General features: G+C 43.3%; 1 protein-coding gene across 1 annotated transcript in view; it reads left to right on the top strand.

Moving 5' to 3' along the window:
- TBC1D10A (TBC1 domain family member 10A) overlaps nucleotides 1–25476 on the top strand; it is a 91145-nt gene that overhangs the window by 49097 nt on the left and 16572 nt on the right. Inside the window, exons 2-6 of the mRNA XM_040352008.1 lie at nucleotides 899–998; nucleotides 8121–8228; nucleotides 10917–11023; nucleotides 12995–13109; nucleotides 13182–13247. Of these exons, the coding sequence (XP_040207942.1) occupies nucleotides 899–998; nucleotides 8121–8228; nucleotides 10917–11023; nucleotides 12995–13109; nucleotides 13182–13247 (496 nt within the window). The remainder of the gene's footprint in view (nucleotides 1–898; nucleotides 999–8120; nucleotides 8229–10916; nucleotides 11024–12994; nucleotides 13110–13181; nucleotides 13248–25476) is intronic.

Genomic DNA, 25476 nt, shown 5'->3' with positions numbered 1-25476 from the left:
GATCTTCGGGACTGGGCGTTCCTATTTGATTGACAGCCTTCCGATTGTCGCATACAGCGCGTCACGAGTTGCCGAAAGTCGATGCGCTTCTATACGGCGCCTGCGCACCGACGTTCGGCTACTTTCGGCAACTCGTGACGCGCTGTATGCAACGATCGGAAGGCTGTCAATGAAATAGGAACCAGTCCCGCAGCCCATACCCGGAAGTAGCGGAGAACATCTATCTCTAAAAAGGTGTGTACTGCATTGATTTAAAAAAAAACACCCGATTGTGCTTCCCGTAATTAGCCTCATTCTAATGTTAAAAATGTGTTTTTCGGGTGAACCCCCGCTTTAAACACGGAGCAGTTTTGCCACGATTATCGTTTCAAACCACAGCGCGCAAAGCCTGTCGTCCAAAAAGATGGCAGAGATTATTTTGGGCCACGAGCTTTGCATGTTGTGGTATACTGCGATTGCCGTGAGATTTATTGCACCAAAACCACACCGCGTTTCAGGTGCTATTGAGAACTAATGGCACCCAAACCTGCCTTTGGCAGTTGCGGTGCTAATTGCTGCGATTCTGTCTGAGATCCCAAAACACCAAATGTTAATGGAGCCTAAGGGAAATGAGACCGCATTTTTAAATCCCTGGACCGCTGCACGAGCAGTAAAAGCTAATTGTCCAATGGAGGTAAGTCGTCAGGGGTCGGAATGGGGGGTGTAGTGTGTGCGTGTGTTAACCTTTTCATAGTCTTATTTTTACAATTTTTTGTTTGATTTTGAGGTTTGATGAGGTGCAATAATTTTTTATTTTATTTTTTCCCGCTTGAATTTTGATTGTCTTCTCCAGTCTGCATTTCACATTGTACTTTGAATTGGCCAATATGTGTTGTAAAGCAAATGTGTTCTTTCACAGGGAAGAGGAGGTGCCAGTTGACGTGTTACGACAGAGGGAAGCAAAATGGCTGGACATGCTTTCCAACTGGGATAAATGGATGGCAAAAAGGCACAAAAAGGTGGAGTCCTATGTTTATGTTTATACTGTACTATCTGATAATCGCGCACACACCCTCACCCAGTCATCTGGGTGCAGCATGCTAGGGTGTGCTCAGAGCACCTTGTTTTGGGATATACTTTATTTTTAGGTCCCTAAATATTGTTCACGCAACATCCCATTTCCTATGTGGATCATTATAATGGGCCATGGTTTGGCTGGAAAGACTGGCAAGTTTACGTGAGGCTGAGACCTACGTAGAGGTCAATAAAACAGGATCTTGATTTAACCTTGTACCGTATTTTCCGGCGTATAAGACGACTCGGCGTATAAGACGACCCCCTAATTTTCCAGGAAAATGTTTGGTTTTGGGATATACTCGCTGTATAAGACTACCCCCTTTTTTTCCAAGCCCCACTGTGCCATTACATGCCCCCACTGTGCCATTACATGCCCCCACTGTGCCATTACATGCCCCCACTGTGCCATTACATGCCCCCACTGTGCCATTACATGCCCCCACTGTGCCATTACATGCCCCCACTGTGCCATTACATGCCCCCACTGTGCCATTACTTGCCCCCACTGTGCCATCACATTACATGCCCCCACTGTGCCATCACATTACATGCCCCCACTGTGCCATCACATTACATGCCCCCACAGTGCCATCACATTACATGCCCCCACAGTGCCATCACATTACATGCCCCCACAGTGCCATCACATTACATGCCCCCACAGTGCCATCACATTACATGCCCCCACAGTGCCATCACATTACATGCCACCACAGTGCCATCACATTACATGCCACCACAGTGCCATCACATTAAATGCCACCACAGTGCCATCACATTAAATGCCACCACAGTGCCATCACATTAAATGCCACCACAGTGCCATCACATTGCATGCCCCCACAGTGCCATCACATTGCATGCCCCCACAGTGCCATCACATTGCATGCCCCCACAGTGCCATCACATTGCATGCCCCCACAGTGCCATCACATTGCATGCCCCCACAGTGCCATCACATTGCATGCCCCCACAGTGCCATCACATTGCATGCCCCCACAGTGCCATCACATTGCATGCCCCCACAGTGCCATCACATTACATGTCCCCACTTTCCCCCCCCACTGTGCCATCACTCACGTTTTGCAGGCCGGTGACAGTCTCCGTCTGCTGCGAGCGTCCATGATTTCAAAGCCGCGCGCCGTCTTCTCAGCGTGTCCTGTGATTGGCAGAACACAAATTTTCCCAGTAGCGCCTCTGTTCTATGTTCCGCCAATCACGGATGCCTTCTCATCTCGTCCGAGGATGAGAAGGCATCCGTGATAGGCGGAAAACAGAACAGAGGCGCTGCTGGGAAAATTTCTGTTCCGCCTATCACAGGACAGCGAGGACGCGCTGAGAAGACGGCGCGCAGCTTTGAAATTATGACGATCGCAGCTGCACTGAGACCGTACCCGGCGTATAAGACGACCCCCGACTTTGGATGCATTTTTTTGCATCCAAAAAGTCGTCTTATACGCCGGAAAATACGGTACTCTAAATACCAAATTGGTAAACCAGTTTTAAGCAACGTTAAATTAAACTGGGTTAAAGTTTTTTTTTTTTTTTTTTTGAACCGTACAAACAAATGGCCACTGCCCCCACCTATAACTAGCCTTTGCAGCAAGGAGTATTTCCCAACACAACCTACCGACCAGTCTGCAACCAACTGAATTATCCTGTCTAACAGTATGCGTTAAAAACGGGGGTTTCGTTTGCACATATTTTCAAATATATGCATAAGTTACAGATCCCCCCCCCCCATCAAGGCACCCCATTTTCTGTAGTCCTAACTGTCACAATCTAAGGTGAACGTGCATGAACCACAACTGCGGTTAAGGAAAGAATTCAATGCACCTCCCTATGTTATGTGAGATTTCAGTACTGGACCCCAGGCGTCACTCAGAATCAGAACACAGGAATTTGGGGGTTCACTACATCATCTCTCTCGCCTATAGGAATGCGTTGAGCTACTAAGGGAGGAGGTATTACAACAGAATTCTAACCTTAGCCAAAAAAAGGTATAACAAACATGTTCAGTATTTAAGGGCGGAAGTCCGTACACAGGCAACAACGAATGTCAAGCACGTAGCAAATAAGAATACTGTAGGCAAGTAATATTTGCATAAGAGAGGCAAGTATAGCTCAGCTGATTTGAGCACTGTATTTATCGGGGTATAGCGCGCACCCCTAAAGTGGACTTGCATTCCTGTAAAAAAAACATTTTAGTACTTACAGTTTTGGTGTCTTGCGCGGCGGCCTCGTCGGGTCCGACGTCCGTCTGTGGCTTCGGTAGTGTCCTCCTCGTCGGGTCCGGTGTCCTTCTGCGGTGTCCTCCCCGCTTCCCACGCTAAGTTTGAACCACTGCGCCGGCATATACCGAGCGCAGTACACTCTGGTATAGTCGGGCAGGCTCGTCTCCTCTCGTGTACGTCCAGGACGTGACTGCGAGAGGAGCCGAGCTTGCCCGAGTGTACTGCGCTCGGTATATGCCGGCGCAGTGGTTCAAACTCGGCGCGGGTATCGGCGCATTTCGCGCACCCACGATTTTGCCCTGATTTTCAGGGCAAAAAAGTGCGCGGTATACGCCGATAAATACGGTATATGTCCCTTTAAGATATTCCATAGCGGTCAGCTGAAGACACGCCAGTATAATCCCAAGCAGCAGGCTAGCATTAAATAAGCCAATTTTAAATACAGTACTTGTAAAGGCTATATGTGAAGCGGGTAATTCTAGAGCAGAAATGGTACTTATCCATTTGCAGGTGATGAGTTTCCCAGAGTATTGCAGCAGCAATGGGATTCTCTTGTGAAGGGTCTCCTGGTGGGGGATATCTTGCGGTGTCCGCAGCGCAGATCCAGGTGAGGGATGGTTTCCAGTTTAGGAAGGATAGTAGTTGTATTGTAGCCAAGCTGGCTATGGCCGACAATAATAGGAATAATAGTACACGCTGTCCTCTTTATAGGGGGAAGACATGTGCAGTACATCTAGCACTGATTCAGCTCACTTCTGCGTTCCAGGCTGGAACACACGCGCCGCCGGGCGATAACGTCATTGCGCGGTCGCCCTATGCGCTCCAGCGTGGAACGCAATACGTCGACGGAGAGCGCCTGTTACACTAACTCTAAATTTTGAGAGCTTCCACAATAGAAGCACATGCATTATAATGGATAGGCAGAGGGCAGGTGAGCCTGGAAGGAGCCCACCCCTCAAGGGCTCAGGGGCGCACTGGACACCCAGCACATAGCACTATGGCAACAAAGGTGTCCAGTGTGTCCCCTCACCAGTACAAACAAATGGCCACTGCCCTTACCTATAACTGACCTGGAAGGGCAACGCATGCAAATCAAAACCAAAGCAATTCCTAGCTCAACTTACCGACCAGCCTGCTAACCAACTGAATTATCTTGTCTAACAGAATGCGTTAAACAGTGGTTTAGTTTGCACATATTTGCAAATGCATACGTAAGCTTCAGAGCCCTGTCATGGCACCCCGGTATTTTCTGTAGTCCTAACAGAGTTGAGTTTGGAACGTCCTTTGGTTTTTTGTTTTGCAAATGTTGACTACACCATACTAAACAATAAAAACATTCTGCAGCATGAAGCTATTAACACCCGTAACATCTCAATGCAGCATCTATCATTTAAAGTTGTGATATTCGTATCTGGAAGAGCAGCCTCTGTTTTGACGTACAGGGATGAATAATACTGAAGAATACTCGTGCTAAAAGCATTTTTCACATGCCAAAGGCACTGCAGAGCCTGGACCAAGTCCTATATGGTATAAACCTAAAGGCAGTCTGTGGTTTGATCTCCTGCTATTACAGTAATTGTTGGGAACTGAATGCTCGTATACAAGTTCAATCCTGCCCCTCGTGATTTTCACTGATTGACGTCTGCAGAAGATAGAAACACTCAGCTATGATATATTAAAGACTGCAGGGCAGTGCATTGTCTAGACAAACTTTGCTCAGTTGTTTATTATGCCTCTGACCACACACTTTAGATGAAATGCGGTCTGGTTTTACACAGCTGACCGAACTACTTTGTAAAACCGTCCACAAAGAAGCCCATTTGCACACCATGCCTGCAATGTAAAGAAAAAGGTGTGGTGTGTTGTTTTTTTTTTTATATATATAACTTTATCATCAAATCTACTTATTGTGGCTCAAAGCCATAGCTGAAGTCAATGTAGAGTTTTTCAGTTGTGGGAAAGGGTCTGGTAATGTCATATCTGCTGCTAGGCAGACTGCAAATGATACAATTACTGTTAGAAAATGTGAGGGCAATCAAAAATTAGTAGGGTGTTTATTTTTTTTATTTTTAGGTTACCTTTTACAGAGAAAAATAATGATAATTTGACTTTTCTTATGTACAATGTTTGTTGCTTCAGAATCTCCCCTTACACATTTAAAGTAGTGAATAACTTGTATAGCGCAACACATGCGAACTGAATCGCCTCTGGGCGCTGAATCCCTTCCGTGAGTGAAACCCTTTGGCCTCAGAAGAGATGGGTTTTAATGCTTCTCCTGAAGTCCAAGTGGTCCAACTCCAATCGAGTGGTGGTAGGTAGAGCGTTCCACAGTCGAGGTCCCTGCACTGCAAACCTTTGATCTCCTTTGGACTTGTATCTGGCTTTGGGTATCTGGACAAGGTTTTTATTGGTGGATCGCAGAATACGATTGTGAGCTTTTATTTTTTCACATAGATATTGGGAGGCGTTTCCATGGATACACTTATGAATTAGACAGAGTGCCTTGAAAGTGAATTTGTCTTTTACTGGCATCCAAAGAAGGGATCTCAGTGAAGGTGAGATTGATTCCCATGTTTTTTTGGCAGTCACTAATCGAGCGGCCGTATTTTGAACGACTTGTAGACGAGTGATTTGGTATTTGGGGAGTCCGAGATAGAGGGCATTTGCATAGTCCAGTCTGGAATTGATAATTGTTCCCACCACGACTGCAATGTCTTTTTTCGGAATAAAGGGGGTGAGTCTGCGTAGAAGGCGCAGGAGATGGTGCGATCCGCTGACTACTGACCCTATTTGCGCATCCATTGTCATGTTGGTGTCAAAAATGACTCCGAGACTTTTGACTTTGGCGCTAGGGGTGATAGTTTTTCCCAGTATGGGTGGGGGTATCCATGTTGTTGCGGGATGAATTTTAACTTATGTTTACTGATGATTTCAAAAAGAGGGCGGAGATAGATATTGAACAGAACCGGCAACAAAGGGGATCCTTGAGGGACTCCACATGATACCGTTCGTTTTTCAGAAGTGAAAGGCCCCAGTTTTACAATTTGTGATCGGTTTTCCAAGAAGGAGGAGAACCAAGATAAACCACATTCCGCGACTCTGGCTACTTCAGGTAGCCGAGTCAGTAATAATCCATGGTCTACAGTGTCGAAAGCAGCGCTTAGGTCCAACAGTACCAGGAGACAAGATTCTCCTTCGTCTGCTGCCTCGAGGGCATCATCCCATTTTTTGAGCAACGCTGTTTCTGTTCCGTGACCAGGACGGAAACCCGATTGGAACGGATCGAGTAATTTATGGGTGTCTAAATGATGTTGTAACTGTTGTACAACTTCTTTCTCCCTTACTTTGGAGAAGACATTCAGGCCTGTTATGGGACGACGGTTGTTTGGATCTTTGGGGTCAAGGATTTTTTTTTTTTTTTTAGTAAAGTAGGACTCAAGGCTCATCATAAAAAAAAAAAAGTGGTCCAACATGACATATGAACAAAGCTTATCCTATTACAATGTGTACTTGTCTCAATCCAGAGCACTGGTTCTCTCTGCTATCTCTTCCCTCTGCTATCTGCATGAGTCACCCGAAATCTTCTAGGCCAACTCCACAGCATTTTTTTTTTCTTCCATACCAATGGTTAGTTGGAGGGTTGCTAATATTTGAATTGGGCTTAAATTAATTTCATTTTGATGCTTAAATGCATAAGATCATTCAGATCCCTTCATGGTGTTACAGGCAAGTTTTTTTCTTTGGAGTGCAATGAGCATCTTCTCCTTACTGAAGAAAAAACCTCCGCGCTACTACAGACTCCTTAAAGGTGATAACCCAAAACAAATAAGGTGCAGCAAAACCTAATAGTGTTTACAATACACAAATACATAAATAAAGGGGTTCTGCGCGAACCAACACACTGGTGAAAAAAGGTAACATCAAAACATTAAAACGAGTGCAACGAATAAAACATACGAGCGGCGTCTTCAGCGCCGGCTTTCGCCCCCAGATGAAGACACGTGATCCCGTGTCGTAACGCGTAGGGATTGGACAGAACGTACACCTGGAGTGACGTAAGCTGGCGCTGAAGATGCCGCTCGTATGTTTTATTCGTTGCACTCGTTTTAATGTTTTGATGTAAGCGCAGGTTTTTTCCTAATAAACTACCCCCCTGAGTCTTACAATATCACACTATTGGAGCCCCTGTGTTCCTTTCTTTTCCCTCCCTGTTTTGGAGCTGTATTAGGAATTGGCCGAGGAGACGCTCCAGCAGATATTAGTAAGAGAGAAGATCTCTATGGTGGTTAACAGAGAAGTTGTACTCAGGATCTATTGGATGCATATTAATTAATGTTTTGAGGTAAGAGTTCTGGGAGCCTGGTGAGGGAGTGAACTATACATCTGTCAATTATCCGCCTAGTGGAAATTCAGCTACACTGCGACCACCATCTGACAGCTTGGCAAACCATTATTGGGACACTCTTCTACTCATTTTTCACTCATTTTATATTTTAATTTTGATTTTGATCACCTCAATTTTTGGATTTATTCGATTTTTGCTCAATCATTTTATTAATAAATTTTTTTGAGTTTTACACTTTTTATATTTATTTCACATATTGGGACTGTTCACAATCCCATCCTTTACCATTTGTTCACATTCACCGTATATGTATATATATATATATATTTAGAGTGATTTACCTTTTTTCACCAGTGTGTTGGTTCGCGCAGAACCCCTTTATTTATGATCTTCTCCTTACTACATTCGATTTTCAGTCTCTGATTATTGCATAGGGACATTCTGTGATTAGGTGATTTTAGCGTAACCGAGTTTTTGTTCTGCAGATAAAGCTGAGGTGTCATAAGGGAATTCCACCGTCCTTGCGTGGCAGAGCATGGCAGTATCTTTCTGGAAGCAGAGTAAGGATGGACCAGAGCCCCCATAAATTTGCTGTAAGTATATACTAATGTAAAAAAAGCTACATCTAGTTTGAAAGCTGATCTCTTAATGCAGTTTTATACATTGACTGAAAAAACATTGATCCAAGTTTAAACTTGTATCTAAATTGCTGCCCCTCTGGAGGGCTTTCTGTGTTTGGATCACATTTCAGAGGTGCTTCACGGGCGGTGAGGAGGCTTTGAGGCCTCCTCAATGACTATTGTATCTCCATAAATGGTGCACCAATGCGCCGCAATTGCGTGCATTACAGGTGGTCGCTGGGAGTTTGCTTAACTGGGTCGTGTTTAGTGGATTTATTTCCTTCCAAGTGCAACAGGAGCAATCGTTTGTATGTAATCACCCCTGTTCACTGCCTTTGCTCAAGCTTGCATTTCTAACCGCCCCCCAACCACAAGTCTGATTGCTATTTGTATTTTTAAGGGTAATTTAGGCTAGGGGGCATTAAAAGCGATCAGTTACACTGCTTTTTTTGGAGCCCTCAACCATCCTCCCTTAAGTTGCGAAGGCAGCAAACTGATGTTCACATGCCACGGTACGGGTCGGTCCCTTTGCTGACGTGGAAGATGTTGAGAGAGGAGAGAGAATACCTTCTCAGTCTGTTGCTGCTCCTTTCCTATCCCTAGTATGGGAGGCGTGCTGTAGGGAGCAACACCTTCCCCCTTTCCACCTTGTCGCAATATAGGAGGGGACTGGTCTTGTAGTTCAAAGTAGTGCGTTGAGCAGGGTAATTTTAAAGAGGAACTTCAGTCTCCTGTGTAAAAAAAACTGTAGCTGCTGACTTTTAATAAAAACACTCAGCTGTCCTACAATACAGTACTGTGCTCACACCAGCTGTTTTCACCTTCTCATTTTCTGTCCTTGGCATCTTAATTGTGAAGGCCCAACTGTGACAGCTTGCGGCTTCACAGCTGGATGCGCATTCGCGAGCCACGCTGCGCATTGTGAATGGTACTGCAGTCTTCTGGGACCTGTAACATGTCCTAGAAGACTGCTGGGAGGGAGGGGTAAAGGAGGACTTCCGCTCCAATCTCCTAGGCGGTCAAGGCAGAAGTGGGTTATTGCCCTGCCCCTCTCTACTCCTGGACTACAGACCGTATAGCCATGAGCCTGTCTGCTAGTGCTGCTGGAACATACATGTGTAAGCTGCTTTAGGCTCAGTTCACACAGCCGTGACTTGGGATTTGAAGTCGCTTGACATGTGAAATCCCATGTTGGTGAATGAGAGCTGTCTTAACCACTTAAGGACGGAAAGGATTTACCCCCTTAATGACAGGCCATTTTTTCACCTCCTGTGGTTTTTATCTTTTGCGCTATAACCAAAATAAGACACAATTAAAAAAAAAAATAGTTTATACTTTTTTGCTGGAATATCCAAGAAAAAATTTCATTTGTTTAGAACATGTATCCTGCATATAGTAATAAGCGTATATTGATTGGTTGGTTTTCACAAAAGTTATAGCGTCTACAAAATAGGGGAAAGATTTTATGCCATTTTTTAAAAAATTTTTTTTACTGATAATGGCAATGATCAGCGATTTTTTTTTTTTTTAGGGAACTGCGACATTGCAGAGGACAGATTTGGACCCGTTTGACACTTTTTTTGGGACCAGTGACATTTATTACCGTGATCACAGCTAAAAATAGCCACTGATCACTGTATAAATGACACTGGCAGGGAAGGGGTTAACACTGGGGGGCGTTTAAGGGATTAAGAGTGTGTCCTAGGGAGGTATTTCTAACTGAGGGGGGGGGAGTGGACTGGCTAGGAGTACGGAGAGATCACTGTTCCTGAACTCCCCTGACAGAACGGGGATCTGCTTTGTTTACATTGGCAGATCCCAGTTCTGCTTCTGAGGAGCAATCGTGGGTGGCCGGAGGACATCGCGTCTGCCGGACTCGCGCATCAGCTCTTCTGCTGTGCAGCAGGGGCACGCACATGCCCGCAGACTCGTACAGGTACATTGTTTAGTGCAATAGGGTCGACCTGCCGCAGTATATATGTGGTGGGTGGTCCTTAAGTGGTTAATTAGCACTACTGACGTCGTTCAGACTATAGAAAAGGTTCCTGTACTACTTCAAGGCGACTTCTATCCAACTTGTGCCCATGGCCTTTAATGGCAGTGGCCTCCCAGTTGGATCCTCATCTGTATTGATGTGATTTGGAGCCAACATTACAGGAAGATTACCAAGGCATTCTCTAAAAGTCGTATAAAGTCCCCTTGGAATTCGCCTGGCAAAGTTGTTACGCAAGTCGCGTGACTTTCAGGACACGGGAGTGTGAAACGAACTTTATACCACCCAGAGGGCACTGCTGGATATAAGACTTAGAGTAAGTTAGAGGTCCTAGGTCATGTGAGCATCACCAGATTTTTGGAGTAGAGGTAGTGTGTGTTTGTTTGTGTTTGTGTGTGTTTGTTTGTGTGTGTGTGTGTGTGTTTGTGTGTGTTTGTGTGTGTTTGTGTGTGTTTGTTTGTGTTTGTGTGTGTTTGTTTGTGTGTGTTTGTGTGTGTTTTGTGTTTTTTTTTTTTTATCAAGTAATATCTTGAGGGTGCAAGACAGAAGTCTGGAACTTTTTTTAAATTAAGTTTGGAATTTGGCGTTAACAGAAGTAATGCTATGTGAACATATGTGTCTTGCCTTTATTTGACTCCAATGTCATAATGCTGCTTTTGCTCCCATAGGAGCTGGACTCAATGGCAGGTGATCCTAAATGGCTGGATATAATAGAACGAGATCTTCACAGGCAGTTTCCTTTCCATGAAATGTTTGTGGCACGAGGGGGTCATGGGTGAGTTTTTCCTGCCTCTAAAAGAACATTTGCTTAAAAAAAAAACTTTGTTCTTTCCCGATTATTCTTTGATGGCCTGTGTTAACTAGCTCAGCTTTGTATATCTTTATCCTGGCATTGGCCCGCATTGCATTATTCAGACTTTTCCTGGCTGCATAACCACATTCTGTTATAGTTATTGATTTCTACAGGTCTGAGAACAGCAGATATTTTTTTTATTAAATCATACGATGGCCTAATGCCATATTTAGTAAGCGTTAAGTGCTGTATTAGAAATCTCTTTGCCAACAGTATAGATTGCTTTAACCTTGTGCCTGTCAATACAAAGTAATTATAGGGCTGTTGCTTTGTATTGTAAAACTAGACAGCAAGCATGCTCTGTGCTTTCTTTGTTTAGAAGTAAAATGTTTTTTTATTGTTACTTGAAAATAATGCAGGAAATAGAAATGATCCATGTAAAAGGCATCGTCCATAACCAGTATATAATGCCAGTATGGCAATTTTGAATGGTCACTGACGAGAGGAAGTACACCGAAAAGAAACATTGGCCTCACAGGCTGTGTAATTGTTCTGGGTCAGCGACTCCAATTATTGAATGCAGCATATTGGCATAAAAGCCACATAACTGGCATTCTCAGAAGGTCAGCACTGGCAATCTTCATGCCGCTCATGACAGGTTTCATTTTCACCATAAAAGGGAACAATCCTTTTTACTATGATTAGGATAAAATTATTGCTGGGAAGGAAGACGTGTTGGCTTCATTTAGAAGACAAAGCAGAGCTAATAACTTTTTACAATTTAAACCCAACTTTTTTTTTATGCAATTCAGTGCTTCCAGCACTTCAATGGTAAATGCTTGTCCACCCTAGGAGGTGGAAGAAGCGGCCGTATTGCTTACAATGCCACTCACTCTGGAGCTCTCCTCTTCTCTCCCCTGCTCCAGGCTCTGGGCAGTCTCTCTTTCCTTTATCGCATACAATGCAGGGCTATTAGTCCTGAATTGTATGGGAAGGAGGTAAGCGTTTCTAAGGAGTGCCTTAAGCACCTGTAGATTATTAGTCTTTTTCTTTGTTTCCACCAATGGGTGAAGGAAAGAAAATCACTAGCAGTAATGTGTTCTGCCAGTGGGGGGACGAGGAGCCTTTCTAGATGGTAGAACACCATGATTACTGTTGCTGGTTATAGCCACAGGCAGTATAAGCATGTAAAAATCTGACAGGCTGACTGTACACAAGAGGTTATCTGTCTATGTATGATCGGTCTTGTAGACAATTCATAGTTGTTGATAAATAAGCTAATGCAGAAAACACGTTTATACAACTACTCCCATGTATACGCTGTTAGATTGACATTGTAAAGCATGGGTGCTAAGCCTGTGGCCCTCCCTCTGTTGCAGAACTACCTGCCTTTGGCAATCATGCTTGTAACTGTCAGCGGATTGCAGTGCCTCATGGCACTTGTAGTTCCGCAACAGTTGAAGGGTCACAGGTTGAGCACCCGTGTTTAAAAAGGCTTAAAATGTACCTGTGCACTGCATTTGCACTTATGCTTGGGGATGTGAAAAACAATTGGGTTTCGGCATGTGGCCTACCCCTTCCCACTTCCTGTGCTTTACCATTGGCTCTTCATTGTGATAGGCCGATTTACTGATTAGTAGGAAACCTTTTTAAAGGTGGCAGTAAACAGTTCACGCATAATAACTTGTTTGCTATATGTAAACCAGAGCTCTGTAGGTTTCTTAGATGACGTGTAAGAAAGCAGAGTGAAAGTACAGGCACAGGAAAGTGCCGCTATGAAATGTCATCCCCACCTTTATAAATATAGTGTTGCAGCACATTTGTGTTAATTATATACAGCAGTCTAATTCAAACCTAACCGATGGTCATAATAACAATCCTTGCCCAGTCTGGCTGTGTTTCGGTGACATAACCCACACCCCTTGTATAAGAGTGATGTTCTTGTCTTTGTAGCCAGCAAGATCTCTTCAGGGTACTAAAAGCTTACACTCTGTACAGGCCTGATGAAGGATACTGTCAGGCCCAGGCACCCATTGCAGCTGTCCTGCTAATGCACATGCCAGCAGAGGTGAGAAGTCAAGTCCACTGTATGCCAAATATGATGTGACCACAAATCTCACAGCTCTTGTCTCTTCCACAGCAAGCATTTTGGTGTCTGGTGCAGATCTGCGAGAAGTACCTGCCGGGATATTACAGTGAGAAATTGGTAAGGACAAACTCCACAGTTGTTGTTCTGGCACAGCCACTGTTTTCATTGGAGAGCTGCAGATAAAAATTGGCACCATGCTAGATGCAGAACAAGGGTCATTGAAAGTCGCTATCAAGATTTTGAGTAAGGCTGGGAAAAATACACTGGTTTGGAAGGCCTGGCATACAGGACTTTAAGATATATCCTAAAAAAAAATATATATAGAGTGCGTATGCTAAAAAGAATGCGACGTATGGTTTAAAAATTGCTCACTGTCTACGTTCAATAGGCTGCACCCACACAGCTGTCTAATTGGGAGCAGCGGCTATGTCGTAATTGGGACTACCTGCATGGGGATGCACGGAGCACTTGTGCATTTCCATGCGTTCACATGCAGCCCTCGCACAGGTGTACAGGTACACCCGTGTGAACCAGGTCTTGGTGTACAGCCTATGCTTAACTACCCTGTACGTACTTGTCAGACTGGTAACTGCCCCTATCAAAAGTAGGGACTTTTGTCCTAGATGTAGCAAAGGTTTATAAAGATGCAATGGCAGTAGGTTGAGACTGATTTGTTATGGTTGGATATGTACAACCTTTGTTGCCGAACGAATATGGAATCATACACTGGTGTAGATTACCTTTAAAAGGTGATCTATTATGCTTGTTTCGTTCCCTTAAAAAAAAAAAATAACATAAAAGAATTGCATGTGTCCAGTCATGGCTAATCAGGGGTCTGTGACCTTTTATTATTATTATTTCAGGTACTTTTTATATAGTGCTGTCAATTTTATGTAGCGCTTTACATATACATTGTACATTCACATCAGTCCCTACCCTCAAGGAGCTTACAATCTAAGGTACCTAACTCCCATTCATATACTAAGGCTAATTTTAGATGGAATCCAATTAACCTACCAGCATGTCTTTTGAAAGGGGGGGGGAACCAGAGTACCCGGAGTAAACCCATGCAGGCACAAGGAGAACATGCAAACTCCAGGCAGGTAGTGCCGTGGTTGGGATTTGAACCAGCAACCCTTCTTGCTGCTAGGTGAAAGTGCTACCCACTACACCACTGTGCCTGCCCGAAAAAGATATTAAACTCTATTAAATGCATTTTTATAAATGTGCCTTTTGCAGGTTCATGCCATAATGTGCTAGTATTCACCCATCACATTATCTCCTACTTATGACTTGCTGTCAAAGGAAGTCCTCCAGTACTAAGAGGTCAGTGTTCAGGTGCTCCCATCTTCTTCCTTACGGGTTTGTGCTGTTTGGCAACTTGAATGGCTGGACTGCAATGACTTCACTTCAAATATGCGCACTGTAGACACTTTATCATGGCACAAACGGATTTATTGAAAACACACATCAGCAGGAAAGTACAACACAGTGATGGACACATTATAAAGTAACAAGTACAAAGCTACAGACATCAGAAAGATTAATCCTGAGAACTGAACTTAAAACATATCATCAGAATTCCAAAGGCGGGTGTAACTGATCAACAAAAGGAAGTCCATACCTCGTGTGGCCTGATAAGGTTGCAGTATGTCTATTTATGGGACCCACCAGCTGTCTCGCCAGATTATAAGTAAAAAAACAGGGCCAAGCCTGTGGGCCAGAGCAGCAGAGAGGAGAGAAAAGGTGAAGAGAAGAAACCAGAATGAGGAGATAGAAGAGAAATAAGGGAGTAGGGGAAGGGGGTGGTCCGTGGGGAACAGTAGCTCATTAAAGGGAAAGCAACGCTGAGTCAAATCGAGTAGGGTGGTTGTGGGCCGACTAGGGTTGCCAAACACGGAGGAAGTTATGAGTGTCCGATAGAACGGCAGTCAGTTTCTCATTTACCGTGAGTTTTTAACTGCTACAAAGCTGAGCGCCGGGGTCTTCCAGGACCTTGCTATGGTCAATTTAGTTGCAGTAAAAATATGCGCCGCTAACTGTCGCTCAGGGCGAAGAAGCTCAGTAATTGGTTTCCACAAAAGGGCCTCAAAAGGGTCACTTTTTAGGTTGGTGTTGAAGAGATTGCAGAGCAACGCATAAACTCTAACCCACAATCTGCATACCCTGGGGCAGGTCCACCAGATGTGCGTCATCGTACCCTCCTGAGAGCACCCACGGAAGCATAAAGGGGAGTAGGATGGAATAAAACTTGCCAATCTGGCCGGGGTATAATACCATCTATAGAACACCTTGTAAGCGTTTTCTAAAAAGAGGACATTCTTGGAGCATTTGGACAGTGCTATGGTCATAGTCTGCCAGTCCTCCGGATCAAGTTGATTCCCAAGCTCAGTTTTCCATTGGAGGTGATAAGGTCTCAGTGTTTTTTTAGAACTAATGATGGCAGTATAAATCAAAGATATAAGCCCTGAAGACTGGGGACGCGATCTACATAAACTTTCAAAGGGGGTCATAGTGTAGGGCGTGGGTTGGGATCTTATAAGTTGTTGGAGAAAATGTCGGAGTTACAGATAACTATAATGCTCCCTAAGGGGAATGTCATGGGAGGAACGCAAGACCCCAAAAGGGTTAATCTTGGTTGGGGTGAACAAAACCATGGTCAGTCCACCATGAGAACTGTAACGGGTTGTCACAACTTGGGGGGAATAGTGGGCAGTGAAGGAGACGGAGTAGCGGAAGATGAGGGGAAATCGGGCCCACTGAGTATTTCACCGTATCCTACAGCCGAAGGGAGTGGGCCAAACAAGGACCCATATTAGGGCGGTGTGCCCAGGGGAGCCAAGGGAGGGAAGCTAGTGGTATCGGATGGGAATCCACTAAGTCCAGGGTGGCCCATAATGGCATTTGTTGTTTCTCATTACACATGTTCTTTTATAGTGTGTGCCCACACATCTGTCTATAAGGTGACTAATAAATGCACATTTGAAAAGGTGGCCACAGAAGTACCGATCTATACAAACTTGGGGTATATTTATAAAGCAGAAAATATGAGATTTGGCAAATATTCAGTGTAGGTGAATGTGTGTTTAATTTACAGTGAATGATTAGCGAGTCACATTCATGGCGTTATAGTTATGCTCCATAAACAATTGTAACATAGGTTTAGTGATCTGCTATCTCCTATTAATAGTTAATATGACTGACCTTTGACATATGGAAAGGAAAATCTCCATTTGGTTCAAATTTAACTAAAGGCAAATCAGTTTCTTTTTGCAAAAGACTTCGAACCACGGTCAGGTTTTTTTTTTGCTGCCTATGTCCCTGTTGGGGGAACTTTAACCTATGATTCCATATTCGTCTGTAACAAAGGTTGTACATATCCAACTATAACACATCAGTCTCAACCTACTGCCATTGCATCTTTATAAAGCTTTGCTACACCTAGGACAAAAATCGCTACTTTTGATAGGTGCATACATTCATTTTATTTTATTTTTTGTGAGGAGAAATAGTTGGTGTCGGTGGAAGGAATAGTGCCTCATTGTTGGTGTCGGTTGCAGGAATTATGCCCCATTGATGGTTTCAGTGACAGGAATAATACCTCAAGGGCTGGATAAAGGCAAGCAAATCGCCACATCTGACCCCAGGGCTGCAGTTTGGAGGCCCCTGTTACTAAACCCACAACATTAAAATCTGTGTGTATGTGCAGAATAGCTTGCTTGTTGTACTCACTGTGGAACTTCAAAGCCCCATACACGCTATCGGTTTTCCCTGCAGGTTTTTCTCTTTCAGGTTTACTAAAACCATGAAGTGCAAGGGCCTGCCTGATTGCATACGAATTGAAACTCTTAAGGTTTGACCTCATATTAGATGGTTTTGGTAAACCTGAAGAGGAAAAACCTGCAGGAAAACTGATCGTGTATATGGGGCTTAAGGGATTAATCCTCTGCATTGGAAATCTCCTTCTACCTGAACACTCGGCACTCAGGCAGACCTTGCAGTTTATCACGTGACCGTGGTATACAGATCAGCCAAAAAGGTATATAGTGGCAGTATTTTAATATAAAAAGATTTATAAGCTATGGGCACTGTGAGGGGGAAGCAGATTAACCATTTCCCTATTACTGGGTTTAGTAACACTTTAAGGATTCAGTTTGTTTCTTTTTGATATATACCTGCCTACTCAGTTTTACCTTTAGCCTTAGTCTTATTGTTATTTTACTTAGTCACTTTAAATATATAATTTATGGCTGAGTTCTTAAAGCAGTTTTAATGATCATGGGCTCGTGATTTTATATTTCCAAGTTCACTGCCATTTGCAATAGTTTATCTGCAGTGAGCTGTTTGCATAATAAATATAACTGTCCTTTTCCTTAGGGAACTAGTGACTACGTGTAAATATTGTACATTTTTTCCTCTAGTTACTACACTCCAAGGTTAGGAGTGGAATATGTTAGGTTATGTATCATTATAATGTTTCTAAGGAAACATGTGGTTGGAGGAATGTGTCCATTCTCTTGGGAGCGAGCATTGTATTGTTATCTCCTGGCTTTGTCTTCTGTGAAGAATTTTGTTTTTTTGGTGTAGTAAAAATGACTGGCCTTTCACATGTAGGCTAATATGTGTACGTATATGAAAAGGTACAATGACTGGAAATGCAAAGCTGCCTATGGAGTCTGCTTTTTTCATTGAGTATATTGGACTATATTTTACTTTCAATAGCTTGGCACAGATAAGAGTCGCACAAGCTTAAAGCGCATCTTTGGGCAAATTTCAACCTGTCACTGATTCCTTCCACCAATTTTGTAAAAGGTTTCAATCGCCGACAGCTCTTTTGGGAGTGGGGGGACCCATGATCCAAGCCTACAGTCTTACTCCTTTCACCTGGTCACCTTATGGTGATGACATCATGTGTAAAGTAACCTGCTGCCTGAAAGCACTCCCTTACCCTATTGGAGAGGCAATATGAAGATTTCACGTCACCAAGGCAGTGACATGGGCACCCAAAGAAGGACCCTCAGACTCTACAGGCAGATTTTATCCAGGGCCAGTCATCTGTCCTGCAGAACTCTGCTATCCTGACCATAAAAGACATGCGAATGAGGCTTAAAGGGGTTGTAAAGTTTTGTTTTTTATTTTCTAAATGGGTTCATTTAAGCTAGTGCATTGTTGGTTCACTTACCTTTTCCTTCTATTTCCTTTCTTAGGGCCAGATTCTCGTAGATCGGCGTATTTTTGTGCGGGCATAACGTATCCTATTTACGTTACGCCTCCACAACTTAGACGGCCAAGTGCTGTATTCTCAAAGCACTTGCTCCGTAAGTTGCGGTGGCGTAGCGTAAATAGGCCGGCGTAAGCCCGCCTAATTCAGATTTGGAACAGGGGGGCGTGTTTTATGTAAATAACTTGTGACCCGACGTGATTGACGTTTTTCACGAACGGCGCATGCGCCGTCCGTGGAATATCCCAGTGTGCATTGCTCCAAAGTACGCTGCAAGGACGTATTTGTTTCGACGTTTACGTAAATGACGTCCAGCCCCATTCACGGACAACTTGCGCAAACGACGTAAAATATTCAAAATTCGACGCGGGAACGACGTCCATACTTAACATTGGTACGCCTCATATAGCATGGGTAACTTAACGCCGGGAAAAGCCTAACGTAAACGGCATATCTGTACTGCGTCGGCCGGGCGTACGTTCGTGAATTTGCGTATATAGCTGATTTACATATTTCTAGGCGTAAATCAGCGTTCACGCCCCTAGCGGCCAGCGTAAATATGCAGTTAAGATCCGACGGCGTAACAGACTTACGCCGGTCGGATCTAATAGAAATCTATGCGTAACTGATTCTAAGAATCGGGCGCATAGATACGACCGCCCAGACTCAGATACGACGGCGTATCTGGAGATACGCCGTCGTATCTCCTTTGAGAATCTGGGCCTAAATGTTTTTTTTTTCTTTGTCTGAATTTCTCACTTCCTGTTCCTCCTCAGTAAGCTGTTCAGTAAACTGTTCTACCTGACTAAACACTGCTCAGATGATGGTGGAAAGCTTTGAGGAGAAACAGGAAGTGAGAAATTCAGACAAAGGAAAAATAAAAATTTAGGAGGGAAATGGAAGGAAAAGGTAAGTGAACCAACAATGCACTAGCTTAAAGGAACCTATTTCGAAAATAAAAAACAAACCTTTACAACCCCTTTAAGACTTGCTTGTCTTTACTTGAAGGACTTCACTGATTCCATTTTAAACTTTGAGGATGAATTGCTCTGCAGTGGCTGTATCTGTAGAGGTCAGTGAGTGTGTGCTGTTAAAATGTATTTATTATTAAGAATATATAATTAGAATTTGAATGTACAAATCCTGCCCACATTACTATTTTAAAATGTAGGAACCAGAAAGGCATGCCATTTTAGAAACTTTCCTTGCCACAGCTCGCCCCCTTTATCAAATTTTTCATTTTGGCATGTGGGTTAATAATTGGATGATCCTCGGCTATACTGGTATGGCGAGGAATTCTTGGCAGTTCTGTTTTATCTTTCAGAGCTTGCGGTTTCTATAATTGTGTTGATAATGAGAGGTTGTGCAAGTATTCTAATGTAAATATTGCTTAACCTTTGTGAATAGCACACACTTGGTGTGTAGTGCAGACTCATAGTCTATCACTGTTCAAGGACCATCAGACAAAGAAACTTGGGCATAACACGCTTTGCTGCTTTTTAATAAAAAAAAATAGTTTGGTGTTTTTATATGTAAAATACAAAATGAACACCTTGGAACAAGTTTTACACTGCATGAAATTTGCTGTTAATGTGTGAATGTCAGCTGCTTATTCAAATATGTGAAATGCTGTTCACAAACTGTTTAGTAAGAAAAAGAAATCCGCACTTTGTCACATCTATCTGAGACTGCAGCAACCTCCTACCTGAATACAATATATTTGCATATAAAAAACAAAAAAGAGTTGTGCTATTCATACAACGTGATGTAGTGCTATACATAGTTCATCAATATACACTGCTTAATCAAAAAATTAATGTATGATTAAAATTCATAATACTTAAAAGTGCCTCTATGTGCAATAATCAAAGGTCATAAATCATAAAGTGCTTCTGTGCATATCAATACAGCACATCAAAACTCATGAGCCAAAGCTAGTCAGGGCCCATGAAAGATTGTGAATCCATCCACTGCAGAATGATGAGTCAGACTGATGCTATGATCACAAATATGGACTGCACCTCTTTTTGTGAATAATCACCACCACCAATACAAAACACTTAACCTCCAAATTCTATGGGGTTAACCAAGCATCTGTATCCAGCAGTCCTCGGTGACACGGTCTGCACCTTCACAGGATGGCCCCAGAACACATTTGCCTATCCATCCATGTCTCCATGCTTTATTTTGCTGAGAAATTGCTTAGAAAAACATCCCCTAGCATTTCTGTCTGTGGCCATCTTGAGTAAGGGCATATTTTTCATGTAGCATTTACTTCCTGGAATCCATCTGCCCTCATCTCAGGCATGAGGGTATGCTTTGGCTGAAAAATCCCCTCCTGAAGACTTTTGGGATGTATGACATCATTTTGCCTAGGCATGAAAGCTAGCAAGTAACTAAAATGTATATGTAAGAAACCGTTTTAGACAAGTCAATGTAATCTAGTTTCCTACCTGTTTACTAATGCTAGCAGCATAAGGATTCAAAGTGATCAATGTTGATTGAGAGAGTGAAGTTCCACTGAGGTGTCCCGGGGCCATTTTAATCAACAGGCTTTGTCTGTTATCATTTTGGGTAACCTAGACTTGTGCTAATTATGTAAAAGCTGTTTTTAGAATAAGGACAGTAATTTCTAAAAAAATATATATTTTTTCTTCTTTCTGTCTTTGTAATAAAAACAACCTCTGAATAAATTGTATCCAGATCCACTACCCAAGTAAAGCTTGTGATTTGAAATAAATTTAAGGGACTGAAGTAGTTAAAATATCTGCACCTCTGTGCTGAAATTAATTGTGAGGTCCTGTGAGATATCTATGAAGAGAACAGAAAATGGAGCCATCAAACTAAACAAAAAAAAAAAATGTTTCTATAAAAATAAAAAAAAGTACAGATACATGAGACATAAAGGCTTGGAATAGTTAACCACTTTAGCCCTGCTGTTTGAAAACCACACTGAAAAAACTGCTGTCAGCCACAGTGCTATTTTAAAACATCGGAGAATGAGGACAGCTGTGGTGGCTTCTGGTCGGGATGCTGGAACTACCGCAGTCAGCGCCTGGATTTCTGGTCCTGCTACAGAGGGCCCCATAAGAACATTCTCTACAACAGTGGGTCACTGCAATACTGAGATGTATTGCTTATTAACAGTGATCTGTTGTAGCAGAGATGCATTAGGGCAGGGAACTAAGTACCATCCAGCTTGATCCGACCCAACCAAAAACGAAGAGGGACACGAAATTGTTTAACTGCAGCAGCACCACCTGTGGATCTGATCCTAACAGGAAAAAGTGATAATGTGAAGTATGGTAGCTGCGCTGTGAGGGAGGGAAGGGGAAGTGAAAAGGGAATGCAAAGTAAAGGGATTGTGGATGAACTAAACAGTGAAAGAAAAAAAGGTATCTGATGATACTATAATGAACAATACAGATGAAAGTGAACAAACACCTATAATCCTTTAACCACTTCCTTACTGGGCACTTAAACCCCTTCCTGACCAGAGGACTTTTTGCGATTCGGCACTGCGTCGCTTTAACTGACAATTGCGCGGTCGTGCGACGTGGCTCGAAAACAAAATTAACGTCCTTTTTTCCCCACAAATAGAGCTTTCTTTTGGTGGTATTTGATCACCTCTGCGGTTTTTATTTTTTGCGCTATAAACAAAAATAGAGCGACAATTTTGAAAAAAAAAAAAATATTTTTACTTGTTGCTATAATAAATAGCTCAATTTTTTTTTTTACGTTTTTTTTTTATCCTCAGTCTAGGCCGATACGTATTCTACATATTTTTAGTAAAAAAAAAAAAAAAAAATCGCAATAAGCGACTGGTTTGCGCAAAAGTTATAGCGCCTACAAAATAAGGGACAGAATTATTATTATTATTTTTTTTTTTTTACTAGAAATGGCGGCGATCTGCGATTTTTATTGGGACTGCGACGTTATGGCGGACACATCGGACACTTTTGACACGTTTTTGGCGCCATTCACATTTATACTGCAATCAGTGCTATAAATATGCACTAATTACTGTATAAATTTTTTTTTTTACTAGAAATGGCGGCGATCTGCGATTTTTATTGGGACTGCAACGTTATGGCGGACACATCGGACACTTTTGACACATTTTTGGCGCCATTCACATTTATACTGCAATCAGTGCTATAAATATGCACTAATTACTGTATAAATGTGACTGGCAGGGAAGGGGTTAACACTAGGGGGTGAGGAAGGGGTTAAATGTGTATCCTAATTAGTGTTCTAACTGTGGGGGAGGGGGGGTGACTGGGGGGGTGACCGATCTGTGTCCCTATGTACAAGAGACACAGATCCGTCTCCTCTCTCCCCTGACAGCACCGCTGTCTGCGAGAGCCGGGAATGAGAGATGATCTCATATGTAAACATATGAGATCATCTCTCATTGGCCGCACAGATCGCCTAGGAAACGGCCGCTCCGATTGGCCGTTCACGGCGATCTGTGACTGGCTGTGTCCAAGGGACACGGCCAGCACAGCAGTTCCCCGCTGCGCGCTCGGGAGCGCGCGCGGGGAACGCGAAAAGGGGCGGCCGTAAAAACACGGCCTCCCAGAGAAGTAGAGCCACCCGGCAGCCGTATATAGTCGTACGGCCGTCGGGAAGTGGTTAAAGATTCAACAGTGAAAATACATAGTAAAATGGCTACTACATATACAAATGCCAAAACTAGCATAAAATAAGTGGGGGAAAAAAGGGCAAAACTATCAAAAATGACACATGTGATAAAGTCCTGTCCATAAATAAGGATCAGATCTAGCAGTCCAGTAATTCCTCCACAGAACAGTGTCTAGATGAAACACCTCCACCCAAAATGCAACGTGCACAAATGAAATCTTCAGTGATGACACCTGAGTGTGCTAGCGGCTCACCTCACGGCTTTTTGTCCAAACGGCTAACAGATCCTGATCGCAGCTGGATGAGTGGGCTGATAAAACACCTCCTCCTGACTCCTAAGACAGCTCTCAGCGGCCAATGTGTGTCATGGAAAAGAGAAGATGTATGCAATACATATAGCGTGACACTGTGAGGGTACCTCGAATGGGTAAAGATTTGAGAAAATGCACTCGCATGAATGAAAGGACAGCGGGCATAAATCCACGAGTGCCAAGCTTTACAGGTGAGAGTGTGATCTGATCCTCATACGTCCAAATGGCAAGGCTCAATGTATCATAGGAGCATTAGGAAGAGCGAAAAAGAGACCAAAGCGTGACTCCATATAATGGATACATTTAATAAAAAAACTCACATTTAGGTAGTGAAGTAGACTAAAACATCCACGAGCGCCGAACTCGTATTAAAACTTCAGACTCTGTCGTTACCCGGTGCTCCAATCCCTACGTATCGTCACATCGCCTGACTTCATCAGGGGATAACACAGGGTAAAAGTAATCTTCTATAAAAGCAAGCTGTGCTAAGTATAATTAACCTACAATGGGTATAAAAAGTCTACACACCCCTGTTAAATTGTCAGGTTTCTGTAAGGTAAAAAAATGAGGCAAAGATAAATAATTTCAGAACTTTTTACACCTTTTAATGTGTCCTATAAACTGTACAACTCAATTCAAAAACAAATTGAAATCTTTTGGAGGGGGGGGGGAGAGTGAAAATGAAAAAACAAAAATGTGGTTGCATAAGTGTGCACACCCTCTTATAACTGGGGCTGTAGGGGTGTTCAGAATTAAGCAATCACATTTGGTACACACATGCCATCATTTAACCACTAGCCGACCAGCCACCGTCATTATACGGCGGCAGGTCGGCTCTCCTGGGCGAGAGCCTGTAGCTATACGTCCGCTCTTCGAGCGGCCACTAGGGGGCGCGCGCGCCCCCCGCTCGCTCCCGTGCGTGTGCCCGGCGGGCGCGATCGCCGCCGGGCACCCGCGATTGCTCGATACAGAGCGGGGACCGGGAGCTGTGTGTGTAAACACACAGCTCATGGTCCTGTCAGCGGGGGAAATGCTGATCTTCTGTTCATACAATGTATGAACAGAGGATCAGTGTTTCCCCTAGTGAGGCCACCCCCCCCCCCCCACAGTAAGAACACACCCAGGGAACATACTTAACCCCTTCCCCGCCCCCTAGTGTTAACCCCTTCACTGCCAGTGGCATTTTTATAGTAATCCAATGCATTTTTATAGCACTGATCGCTATAAAAATGCCAATGGTCCCAAAAATGTGTCAAAAGTGTCCGCCATAATGTCGCAGTAACGAAAAAAAATCGTGATCAAATACCACCAAAAGAAAGCTCTATTTGTGGGAAAAAAAGGACGCCAATTTTGTTTGGGAGCCACGTCGCACGACCGCGCAATTGTCAGTTAAAGCGTTGCAGTCCCGAATCGCAAAAAGTGCTCTGGTCTTTGACCAGCAATATGGTCCGGGGGTTAAGTAGTTAATGTGCCTCGGATTATCCCCAAATAAAGTTCAGCTGTTAGTAGGTCTTTCCTGACATTTTCTTAGTCACATTCTACAGCAAAAGCCATGGTCTGCAGAGAGCTTCCAAAGTATCAGAGGGATCTCATTGTTAAAAGGTATTAGTCAGAAGAAGGGTACAGAAGTATTCTCAAGGCATTAGATATACCATGGAACACAGTGAAGACAGTCATCGTCAAGTGGAGAAAATATGGCACAACAATGGCATGAACTGGACATCCCTCCAAAATTGATGAAAAGACGAGAAGAAAACTGGTCAGGGAGGCCGCCAAGAGGCCTACAGCTTAATTAAAGGAGCTGCAGGAATATCTGGCAAGTGGTGGCTGTGTGGTACATGTGACAACAATCTCCTGTATTCTTCATATGTCTGGGCTATGGGGTAGAGTGGCTTGTGGCTTTCATTGGAAGCCTTTTCTTACGAAGAAAAACATCCAAGCCTTTTTAAATTTTGCAAAAACACATCTGAAGTCTCCCAAAAGCATGTGGGAAAATGTGTTTTATGGTCTGATGAAACCAAGATTGAACTTTCTTTTCTTTGGTGTTTTTTTTTTTTTTATCACCGCTGGGGTTTTATTTTTTGCTAAACAAACAAAACATGGACAATTGTGAAAAAATAAAACAAATCATGTTTTTATAGTTTGTTATAAAATTTTGAAAACCGGTAAT

The sequence above is a fragment of the Rana temporaria genome, chromosome 1, assembly GCF_905171775.1.
Source record: "Rana temporaria chromosome 1, aRanTem1.1, whole genome shotgun sequence".
Lineage (NCBI taxonomy): Eukaryota > Metazoa > Chordata > Amphibia > Anura > Ranidae > Rana > Rana temporaria.
Note: the sequence above shows the minus strand (reverse complement) of the source record. Positions and strands in the feature narration are given on the sequence as shown.